A 12,500-nucleotide genomic window follows, 5' to 3' on the forward strand; every position below is an offset into this window, starting at 1 on the left:
TGATTACATCTCTGTGTCTGTCCCCCTCCCCCTCTCTCTCTCTCTGTCTCTCTCATTCATTCTATTTCTAAGAGGTACAAAAGGAGTGATTACATCTCTGTCTCTGTTTCTCTCTGTTTCTCCTCTCTCTGTGTGTCTCTCCTTTATCTCTCTCTCGCTCTCTGTCGCACCCACCATCCTTCTTTCTCTCGCTGTCTTACTTCTCTCTCTCTCTCTCTCTCTCTCTCTCTCTCTCCCTTCACCCAAGACTTGAGTCTTACTTTATTTCGACTGGTGGCCTGATTGTGTCACTTTCTGTATAGTGAAGGAAAGGGGTCATGAGTTGTTTTTTGTTGGTTTTTTTTTTTTTAGGGGAAAGTGTGTGGGGTGTGAGGAGTGGCGGTGTGGGGGGTTGAGGGGGGAGCATGGTGGTGGGGGTTACAGGTGACTGTGGTACCTGACAGGCAGGGTGACAAAAGAAGCAGCCACAGGTCTTTTGAGGTGGAGTGGCGCGGTGCAGTGATATGGTGGTAGCTGTTAAAAAAAAAAAAAGAAAAAAGACGCTGAAAAAAAACAGCCGCCAAAAGACACCACCAACCTAAACTGACACCCGCCGCGCGGGGTCTTCGCCTTGTTGTGCCCTGGCTCCAACCCATTCCCCCTCCCCCCCCCCCCCCCTCCTCCATCTCCTCCTCCCCACCCGGTTTCCTACTGTACTGTCTGTTTTGTTGATTCGTTCAGGGTTCAACCCCCACGCCATGCCATACTCCTGTTCTGCTGGGGGGTCTTATTTATTATATCCCCCGACCCCTCACACCCACGTACAAAACAAAGAGTAGTGATCCTCCCCGTTCCTCCGGCTGTTGTGCCCACCCACGCTACGTGTGTGCTTTTTTGGGGGTGGGGGGTACTCTTTGTTTGTGTGCGCGTATGTGTGTCACAGTGTGTGTGTGTTGGAGGGGTGCACGCACCTACTCAGCTCAGTGTGTGCACGTGGGAGGATAGGTGTGTGAGCGGGACGGAAGGGGTGTTCATGCGTGGCCGGGAGGGGGTATGTATGTGGTGTAGTGTGGTGCAGGAAGTTAAGTGTGTCACTGTGCCGCGGCGCATCTAAGACTTCAGTATTGTATGGTAGTTTTAAGAAATGATATATATTTATGATGAGATTGAGAAAACCGTTTGATTTTCTACGTTGTGCAGGGGTTTCTGGGTCACTTGTTCAGGATGTACTTTTACTGCACACGTACTTACACACACGCGCGCGCGAGTGCGAACATGTTATGTTCCTTTCTAAACATTTCTCTCAGTCTCCCTCTGTCTCTGTCTTAGTCTCTGTCTCTCTCTCTCTTCGTTCACTCATTCATTCATTCACTCAAAGAGACACAGATAGACATACAGACATAATACACGGTGCACATACGTACACACACACACACACACACACGCGCGCGCGCGCGCGCGCGCGCATATACACCTACCTATCTCTCTTTCTCACAGACACTCACACGCGCACACACACACGCGCGTGCACACACATACACGCATGCGCACGCACACACACACACACATACACACATGCGCGCGCGCACACGCACACACACACACACACACACACACACACACACACAGAGCGTGGAGGGTGGGGAGAGAGAGACCCCAGCAGACCATAAATAGTTACAAACACATAATAATCCCACGATTTTACCTTCGCGTGTTCTACATGATGGTGATGATGATGATGATGATGATTAAGTATTGTCCCCCCCCCCCCTTTCTGTGTTTCAGGCCCGGGCATTTTTCCAGGCAGCGTTCGTCATAGCCCCCCACATGTACGAGCCCCACTACAACTTTGCCGCTCTGGCGGACCAGGTAAGTGAAGATGTGGACCATGTAATCGTCTTCAGCTGTTTGGGCTCTGTTGTGTTGTGTCATCACGGTAGGGGAGATTAGGTATAGAGAAGGAAGGGGGTTGGGGGAGGTGGGGGTTGGCGGGACGGGGGAGACTGAGCAAGGGGCGCGATGGGGAATGGGGTTGAGTGAATGAACCTGTGGTTGATTTTCAGGTCATCGTCGTCTTACCGTCACGTCTTCATATATATATATATATATATATATATATATATATGTATATACACGTGGAGTGATGGCCTAGAGGTAACGCTGGTTTGATTCACGGCTCAGCCGCCGATATTTTCTCCCCCTCCACTAGACCTTGAGTGGTGGTCTGGACGCTTGTCATTCGGATGAGACGATAAACCGAGCATGCACTTAGCGCACGTAAAAGAACCCACGGCAACAAAGGGGTTGTTCCTGGCAAAATTCTGTAGAAAAATCCACTTCGATACGAAAAACAGATAAAACTGCACGCAGGAAAAAATACCCCAAAATGGGTGGCGTTGTAGTGTAGCGACGCGCTCTCCCTGGGGAGAGCAGCCCAAATTTCACACAGAGAAATCTGTTGTGATAAAAAAAAAGAAATACAAATATATATATATATACACACATATATATATACATATATATATATATATACAAATTTGTTGTTGTTCTTGTTGTTGTTGTTTGGGGTCATCGTCTTTGACAATTATTGTCAGCATCTTTTTTTTTGTTGTTGTTGTGGACGACTTTTCCATCTTCTGTCTCATTTAACATGTTTCGATTATATCTAACCATCATTACCTTTATCATCGTCATCGTCGTCACAAACGTTCATTATGGTCGTCATAGTTGTAACCATGGTTGTCATTCTCAGTGTATGTATTTTCTGTACATTGTCTGTATCTGCCTGTCTGTTTATCTGTCTCATTTTATGTATCGTTTGTCTGTGTGTGTTTTTCTTAGTGACCTTTGTGTTTGTCTGTCTGTCTCTCTTTTTTCTCTGTCTCTGTCTCTCTCTCTGTGTCTCTGTCTCTCTCTCCATTTTTCTCTGTCTCTCTCCTCTTCCTCGTTTTCTTCACCTTCCTCTCTCCACCCCCCCCTCTCTCTCTCATCCTCTCAATCTCTCTCTCTCTCCCTCTCTCTCTTTCTCTCTCTCTCTCTCTGTCTCTCTCCCTTTTTCTCTGTCTCTCACCTCTTCCTCATTTTCTTCACCTTTCTCTCCCCCCCTCTCTCTCTCATCCTCTCAGTCTCCCCCCCCTCTCTCTCTCTCTGTCTCTCTCCCTTTTTCTCTGTCTCTCTCCTCTTCCTCATTTTCTTCACCTTCCTCTCTCTCTCTCCCCTCTCTCTCTCTCTCTCTTTCGCTCTCTCCCAGTCTCCCTTTTTCTCTGTCTTTCTCCTCTTCCTCATTTTCTTCACCTTCCTCTCTCCCCCCCTCTCTCTCTCATCCTCAGTCTCTCTCTCTCTCTCTCGCCCACTCGCTCTCCCTGTCTCTGTCTCTCTGTCTGTCTCTCTCTCTCTCTCTCGATCTTTTACCCCTTCCTTTCACGGCGCTACGCTCCCTTCACCCCATCCATCTCAGCGTTCTTGTCAAGGAGCCTCAGTGTACCACTCCGTCTAGTCTGTTTGGTTCTCTGTCTACCGCTATATATCGCGCTCTTTACTTCCCAGGCCGATCCACATGGCGCGGGTGACGTCTGATGCATGTCATTGGTTTATCTGGCTTGTCCCGAGTAGAACGGGGAATAGAAGAGTGCCTTATATTTACTTGGCTATGGCCGACGGCTGACCAACTCTGGTAACACAAAATTGTTTGTTAATTTCCAGTTGAAAAACCACCGAGGCAACCATGTGTTTTGTTCTGTAGTATTGTCTATGTGTTCTGTGTGGCTTGTTCAGGATTAAAGAGGCTATGCCAGTCTTGAATAAAAGGTAATTTGTGTTTGTACATTTCTTCTGTCATTGCTGCTGTGTGCACATGTCAAATGATCGGTATAAGGAAGTGTTTGGGTTTGTTCCAGTGTACCTTGTATTTACCTGTGTGCTAGCTGAATTGGTAGCGTAAGCAGCACTGACTTGGATTTGTGTACCTTGTGAATGGAGAGAGTTACCACTCTTTACTATCTGGTTAACACAACCACTCGTTTTGTACCTCCAGACTTATACGTGCTTGGCCATTTTTCTTTTTACGTTTTTTTTAATTTTTTTTATTTTTTTTTTTAATAACCCCCTTTAAACCTTTACCATTTATGCAGCCGCCCTCCCTTGTTTGGGGATTGGTGCAGGTGGATGTTATGTCCCTGTTTCCATAACTCACAGAACAGTAACTTGCATTACAGGGGTCTTCTAAATACGCGTTTGACCTTCGATGTGCCAGTACACACACCAGGGTGACTAATGCACTGGCTGCTATTGTCCAGAGAGGGCTGCATTAATTCTTGACCCGTAAGCCGGCCACCAGACGCAACCAGGACTGGAACTGGCCACGAGTCAAAATGTGCAGAGGGGGTCTTTCTTTACAGACGCAGGAACGTTGTGCTGTGTGTGGATCCATGCTACAGAGTCCGATGAAGCTGTTCCAGCAAAACTAGCATCTTTAGACACGAGGAGAGGGCTATAACGACGGGCCTCGATCGATGAAGAGGACGGTAGTTACCGTAGTGATACTTCCCGGAACGTATGGCGTCTTACGTAATTCTGCAGTTTAAGCGGTCAAAAGTAACATGATTCTGTGTTTGCTTCCGAACTTGCGGTGGTGATTTTTTTTCTTCTAATAAAAAAAAAAGTATAATAGGTATATGATAAGTGTAAGTGATGCGGCTTATCCCTTTTGCGCCAGACAAAACACGCTTCTTTCCGTTCTGGCCGATGGTTACGTTATGTCCCGCACAACTCATGTGGCCTCTCTATCTGTCTGTCTGTCTCCTTTCTCTCCCTCTCTCTCTCCCTCCTCCCCCCTCTCTCTCTCTCTCTCTCTCTCTCTCTCTCTCTTTTTCCCCAAAACATCTGTCTTTCTTTTGCTCGGGATGTGTGCCTGTCACTTCCCCTTCCGCTGGTTGCCGCTACGCCGCTGTTCAAGGAGAGGGGATGGAGGAAGATTAAAAAAAAAAAAAAAAGAAGATAAATAAATAAAAAATAAAATATTTAGAAAAGAGGAAGAAGAAAAATCATAAATAAGCGGATAACGCCACTCTGACGGCTTTCGTTTTTAGCTGTCATTTATCTTCTGCGTGCCCGGCAGACAAGTCAACACACACACACACACACACACACACACACACACACACCTGGCACACACACACACACACACACACACACACACACACACACACACACACACACACACACACACACACACACACACACACACATTCCGTGCCCGAAACTTCTGCTGTTTCTTTATTATGGTTACTTTTTACAAGTACTACCATGAGTATCGCCGATGCTGCCACTTTGTGTGTATGTCTGCTGCTGCTGCGATGGCTACTGCTACAAATTAGTGCTATTGCATGTCAGGTTTTTATTTTATTTTATTTTATTTTTTTGGAGGTTATTGTTTGTTTCTTTTTTTGTTTGTTGTTGTTGTTGTTGTTGCTTTTTTGTTGTTGTCTTATTCTTCGTTTCATCATATTCATCTCACGCTCTCATCTCCATCATCCTCTGCCCCATACCTCTTCCTCCTCATCCACCTTTTCTCCGTTTCTTCTCTCACGCATATTGCCACCCTGCCTCCTCTTCTTCTGCCTCCTCCTCCTCCTACGCCTTCTTCTTTCGCAATCATGTCTTCTGTTAGACAAGACACCGTCACAGACGTTATTTTGTGAAGGGTGGTTTTTTTTTTGTTTTTTTTGTGGTTGTTTTTTTTTGTGAGGTCTAAATGTCCTGACAGAAAATATAGAAAAATCACCGATCGTTTTGACTAATAGTACAGCGATATATCGGTTAGTATGTCAGTTGATTAATCGATCACTCAGTGGAAGATGTAGGCGTTCCTTGCTAACATCTGTCGCCGTTTCGTACAGCACGTGTCACATAATAACCTGTATTTTGCTTAATGAATAGGGGGCGGCGGAGAAGGATGAAGTGGGGGGGGGGGTGTACGGTGGGGGGCTGGGGTGGAGGAGAGAGGAGGACACAGCAGCTGAGGCTGAAATAGCCTCGAGTTGTTCGTGGATACATTTGATTCACCTGTCTGTCTGTGTCAGTCTGTCTGTCTTCGTCAGTCTCTCTGTGTGTCTGTCTGTGTGTCTGTCTGTCTATATATATATATCTCACTCATTCTATCTCTAACAGGTACAAAAGGAGTGATCACATCTCTGGCTCTGTCTTCCTCTCTCCCACTCTCTCTGTCTCACACACACTTACACACACACACACACACACACACACACACACACACACATAAGGACGCACGCACGCGAAATACACACAAAACAGAGGCAACAGACGGACGGGCAAACAAGAGATAAATAGAGAGTGAGAGAGCTGGGGGTGAGAGGGGAGACCATTACCCTTATCTCTGTGCACTATAAAACATCACGACTCTGACATTTGCTGGAGTGACAAACTTTCCAAGGCTATGCTTTATGGAAATCATAGAGAGCCCGAAACAGGCGGGCCTGTATTCGGTTATTATTTTTACTTATTTATATGTTTTTCTGTCAGAACAGCGTCAGAGAGGTTATAAGGGACAGACCCCCCCTCCACCCCCACACCCCCCTGCCCCCCAACCCCCTTAAGCCATGTCATCTGAGATGGGTTTCGACGTTCAGTCAGAATGTAACTTTGTGTACTGTTTCTCATGCCTTCAAGTCATTTTGGTTTCAAGTTTGCGCCGGGTTGGCAATCGGATGATCTGAGATCAAATTCCCAGGCAGGGCGTTCATCCACATGTTTCAGTGCAGGTTGTGAAAAAAATGAGAGAGGGAGAGAGAGAGGAGGGGGGCGGTGGAGATGGAAGAGAAGTTGAAACACGATCGTTGTTTTCGTATCAATGGTGTTCATGTACCATGATCGGTCGAAAGACACTGTTCCATGTGTTTCGGTCGACGACTGATTGAAGTATGTCGCTCATCTTGCATCTTTCATGCGTTGTTGTTGTGCAGATGACACTGACAGTTCCACATACTGACGTTTAGACAGGCCCACTGATCCCCCCCCCCGCCCCCACCCCATCCCACACCCCCTCAGTCACCCCTAACTGTCCACGGATGGTTAGCAGGTATCATCTTCGTCAGCCGTATCACCAGATGAGGTGGGGGGGGGGGGGGGGGGGTGTCGGTGTTACAAACTCCAAAAGTAACCTGACCTGTGCCTTCTCAGCACGCTATAATACCATGGTCAAAGTTACCCGCCAGAACACGCGTTTGTGTGTCAGGTTGTTTCCAGTATTTCATACGACGCACGTACGTGTAGAATCAAAAGGATGGAGGCAAAGTAACCTGTACATATTCTACAGTTTTTGTTTTTTTGTTTTGTTTTTTTGTTTTTTTTCTTTCAAAGCGCAGCTGTTGACTGTCTCCATCACTCGGTGTGTCACTCCGACCCTTGTTGGCCAAGGTGCAGCTGAGGATATCGACCCAAGACATGCTTAAATAAAAGAAGAAGAAAAAAAGGCGCATATACCTGTCGCATCGATTCCATCGTAACATTTGCTTACGTGTCAAAGGAGTGGGCGAGGGGTAGGAGGGATGGGGAGTGTGGGTTGATGGAGGAGTGAGGAAGGACAGGGGGTTGTGCTCCCCATCACAGTATACAGTCTGTGTCAGTGTGAGTGAATCTTACCAGTGATGTGTGTGTGGGGGGGTGGGAGGGAGGAGGGAGAAGGCTGGTTGGGGTTCTTGTGTGGATGTGCTACAAAATGACAAACGAACACACACACACACACACACACACACACACACACACACACACACACACACACACACACACACACTTGTAGACGTTCAGCCTGTACACAACACACGCACGCATAAGGATTCACACTGATCGATCTAGTAACCCTCCCATTCTGTTGACATAAATATTTTCTCACGTACACACACGCACGCGCGCACTGCTGTCCGGCTTACCTTTCTGCCAGGTGTGCCTGCCAGTGTGCATGCACACACACAAACACACACACATACTGCAAACCACGCACAGACACACACACACACACACACACACACACACACACACACACACACACACACACACACACACACACACACACACACACACTGCAAACCATGCATACACAGACAGACAGAGACAGAGACAAGAGAGAGAGAGAATCACAGTAGTTTGCAGTATGTGTGTGTGTGTGTGTGTGTGTGTGTGTGTGTGTGTGTGTGTGTGTGTGTGTTAGTGCACACGGGCAGGCACACCTGGCAGAAAGAGAAGTAGGATGGCAGTGAAGAAGAAGTGGTGTGTGTGTGTTTGTGTGTGGGGGTGTGTGTGTGGTTTGCAGTATGTGTGTGTGTGTGTGTGCGCGCGCGCGCGCGCGCGTGCACACTGGCAGGCACACCTGGCAGAAAGGTCAGCCGGGCAGCAGTACATAAGGAGTGTATATTTTTGTAGTCAGAGACAGAGGATAGGAGGTCCTGTGTACACACCCCCTCACAGCAGATGGTTTTGACAGCTGCTTCCACCACAACAACCAGCAGGCTGGTGTCATGTCCATCTCTTTCTCAGTCTCTTTTTCTTTTTCTTTTTTTTCTTTTTTTGCGTTTTGTTGAATCACTCCATCCGCGCGCGCGCGGGTGTGTGTGTGTGTGTTGTGTGAGACAGAGAGAGAGAGTGTGTGTGTGTGTTTGTGATAGATAGGTAGATAGAGAGAGAGAGAGAGAGGGAGGGAGGGAGAGAGAGAGAGTGTGTGTGTGTGTGTATTGTGTGAGACAGAGAGAGAGAGAGTGTGTGTGTGTGTGTGTGATAGATAGAGTAAGTGAGTGTGTGTGTGTGTGTGTGTGCGCGTGTGTGCGCGCGCACACAATCTCATCCACGTAGCATTTCAACTCTTTGCCATTTCACCACTTAAAAAAAAGATAAGGAGGGGGGAAAAGTACATGATGAAGTTTGTTATTGTTGATTATGTTGTTTTGTTTTATCGGGGCGATAATGTACATGGAGACCTTGGGGGGAGGGGGGGAAGAGGTGAAAGAAAAAAAGAAAAGTACGTGACTGCCAACACAAACAGATGCTGACATTTTCACGATTTTGTTATTTGGCAAGGCCCAGCAAGTGCCCGATTTTTGGAACCATTTAGCATTACGTCAGAAAGGTCATGTGGACGGTTCTGCCGCCTATACACTGGTATGCATATGTTTTTGGCGAATGTTTTTACATGTGTGTATGTATATGGCAAACAATAGGTGGTGATTCAGCTCCCGTGTGTCATACAAAAAGAATACTTACTCTCCTGTACTCTCTCTCTCTCTGACGCAGACACACATACACACACACACACACACACACACACACACACACACTCTCTCTCTCTCTCTCTCTCTCTCTCTGTGTCTCGCTCCCTCTCTCTCTCTCTCTCTCAACAGACACACACACACTACACCTCACCACACCACACGTTAAACCAAACACAAACTCATCAAACTCGCATCACATAAAAAACAAAAAAACCAACAAAAAAACCCACTATTTTGATACTCATCGTTATCTCATCAACCCGAAGTTGAGTACCTCGTAAAGCTGAAGGTCAGAAGCAGCAGATGGTGCAGACATGGCGCATCCATCGAGACAGACACGACATGGACATCATCACTGTCTGCCTTATCTGTTATCACTTCGCATCGCCATGGAAACGACGACTATCTCTTCTTCTTCTGTTCCGGGGATGTCCGGCCGAGGGAAAGTCTGTTGATATAGTTCGTCTGGTATTACCATAATCAGTTCTGTCGTCAGCCAGGCTGCAGGCAGGAAAAAATCAGGATCGTCTCTGCTATCCGTGCATGTAAAATGAGATGCCACATTCGCCGTTATAGACGTACAGTTTTAAGAGGGCTTTTTTTTTTCTTTTTTTCTTTTTTTAATCTGACGTCAGACGGATCGATTGTCACTCCGACCGTACGATTGAAAAGGTTGGAATGTCCAAAACGGAAATGAATTGTCTACTTTAATTTGACTGATCGTTGGCGTCTAGACGCATTCAAAGAACAAAGAAGACTAACAACAGCTAAGGTTCAGTGTTTATGTCAGTGATATCGAACATAGACACCAGGTGCGATTTGCGTTGCTTGTTCTAACTTTTTGACAGTTACACGTGACTTAATGCCTACATTGACCATTGGTCAGTTCTATACTACACACAGTTAGTAGCGTGTTACGACCATACTAGGCTTTTCCGTCCGAGCAATGCAACTGGCTGCTGCTGATTATCCGTCTCAACCATTCCAGTAAGCATAAACACTGTTATAAGTGTTGTTGTGGTTTGTTGGGCTTTTTTTTGGGGGGGGGGGGGAGGGGTGTTGGGGGGTTGTTTTTTACCCATCCGTTTCGACTGCGCCTTGTGGCAGTCTGCACACTTCTCAGGGATGGGGCTGGACCGTACGGTTCTTTCTTTCTTTCTTTTGAGTTCGACAGCTACGCAGTCAGGGTCGAAGTCCGAGGGATGCCACAAACTTGGACGTCCGGCGAAGATCGGCTGCCGTCCCCCAGAGCTTGGTGTTGAGGTCCGCACCCCCAGGCCAGGACTGCTGCCGCATTTTCTCATACAGGGGGCAGTCTTGGAGAATATGGGATGGGGTCTGGTCAGCCTGGCCGCAATCACATAGGGATGTGGCTGCCACTCCAGTCCTCTTCAGGTGTGCTCGGAGGCTGCATTGCCCTGTGCGAAGGCGGTAGATGGTAGTCTGGTGTCTCCTCTCCAGTGTTCTGATGGGATCCTGTTGTGCCTGGTAGCCTCCGTTCAGGGTGACCCAGCCTCTTCGGAATCTGCTGCGGAGGAGTTTTTGCTTCCTGATACGTGGCAGGAACGGTCGGCTGTGTGAGCTGGCTTCCTTCCTTTGCAAGGTGGTCTGCACGCTCGTTGCCTGGGAGGCCTGCATGGTTCTGCTAGACCGTACGGCTGTAACGTCCTTCACCTCTACACTCCATCTCGCTCACTACGATCAGCTTCGGATCCACTCTATTTACGCATACCCAGATTCAAACTCTCGACTGTTGGCCGCCGTTCTTTCTCTGTCTCTGGACCTTGCAGTTGGAATGAACTTCCTCTTTCGCTTCGTCAATCTCCACACTCAGCTCTTTCAAGTCTGGCCTTAAAACCCACCTCTTCCCAAAATAGCCTCCCTTCCCTGCCTCTTCCTTGTCTTCAGTTTCTCCAGTTTTAGAGTTATGCGTGCGTGAGAATGACTGGTGCAAAAGCGCTTTGATTTGTCTATGCACAAGATTCAGCGCTATATCAATCCCATTATTATTATTATTATTATTATTATCTTGACCGGCTGGTGTGACAGCTCCTGAATGGACAGTGAGTCAGATGTCGCTGCGCTGTCACAGACGTTTATGTCATTTGGAAGAGAGCAAACAAACAACAAAAAGTTTCCTTAGACCTGTTTGGGAATTGAAGTGTGTGTGTGTGTGTGTGTGTGTGTGCAGCTTTACTATGTTTCAAAATGCTGACCTTTTTTAAATTATTACTTTCTTTTCTTTTTTTCTTTTTTTTTTAGATCAAACGTTTGTCGTGATTATTTTATCTATCTGTTGATCCTTTTTTGAACTTCCTCATTTTCTTTTTCCGTTTTATTTTTTCAAATTTTTTCAATTTTTTTTCTCTTCTTTTTTCCCCCTTCCCTCTTTACAGCATACCGTCGTCCACCTTCCAAACCCACCACCACCACCCACTGAGGCATACACATTACAGTCTCGAACCCTTTCCCCAAAGTTGAAATCCGTGTTGTTTTTTTATAACTTCATTTGGTTTTTAGATTGTGGTTGGAGCACACCCTCTTTCTTGCGCCACAAGTGTGGGAGAGGTGTTAGGCTCATCAGATGAGTACCAGGCGGAGAGAGGGTGTGATGACTACAGGAAAGGGCAAAGATAGAGGGGGGCGTGGGGGTGGGGGGGAGAGAGACAGTGGAGAGAGAATTACCTATGGAAACCCGTGATGTGTGTGTGTGTGTGTGTGTGTGTGTGTGTGTGTGTGTGTTCACCTTTGCGTAATTGTCTTCAGGTGCGCTTTTAAGTGTCTCATGTGTTGGGCCTGATGAGGGGTGGTGGAAGGGCTCGAGGAATGGGGGAGCGGCGAAGGAGGTGATTGTGTGTGTGTGTGTGTGTGTGTGTGTGTGTGTGTGTGTGTGTGTGTATTCTTGTGGTGTACATGCACACACGTATGTGGAGGTAGGAGTGTGGATGGGTGGCTGACAGGGTGCATGTATGTCTGTTTGAATGCAAACGACACACGCACGCACGCACACACACACACACACACACACACACACACACACACACACGCACACACACGCAAATGGTGTGAACACACTTGAGCGCGAGCGCTCTTTTTTTTTCCTTTTTTTCCCGCTGACTCATATAATAATATACTGTTAGAACAACAGCAGCAATAAAAACTAAATTTCGTTATGATGAGTGTGAGACACTTTTAGATCCATGACTTTGGCATTTCTTTGTTATCTCTGTCTCTATCTGTCTG

At 47.0% G+C, this 12,500-nt stretch overlaps 1 protein-coding gene across 1 annotated transcript in view; it reads left to right on the forward strand.

Moving 5' to 3' along the window:
* LOC143281615 (tetratricopeptide repeat protein 8-like) overlaps positions 1-12,500 on the forward strand; it is a 94,842-nt gene that overhangs the window by 64,592 nt on the left and 17,750 nt on the right. The window contains exon 10 of the mRNA XM_076586863.1: positions 1,765-1,848. Coding sequence (XP_076442978.1) covers positions 1,765-1,848 — 84 coding nt within the window. The remainder of the gene's footprint in view (positions 1-1,764; positions 1,849-12,500) is intronic.

Source organism: Babylonia areolata, chromosome 4, assembly GCF_041734735.1.
Source record: "Babylonia areolata isolate BAREFJ2019XMU chromosome 4, ASM4173473v1, whole genome shotgun sequence".
In the NCBI taxonomy this organism is placed as follows: Eukaryota; Metazoa; Mollusca; class Gastropoda; order Neogastropoda; family Buccinidae; genus Babylonia; species Babylonia areolata.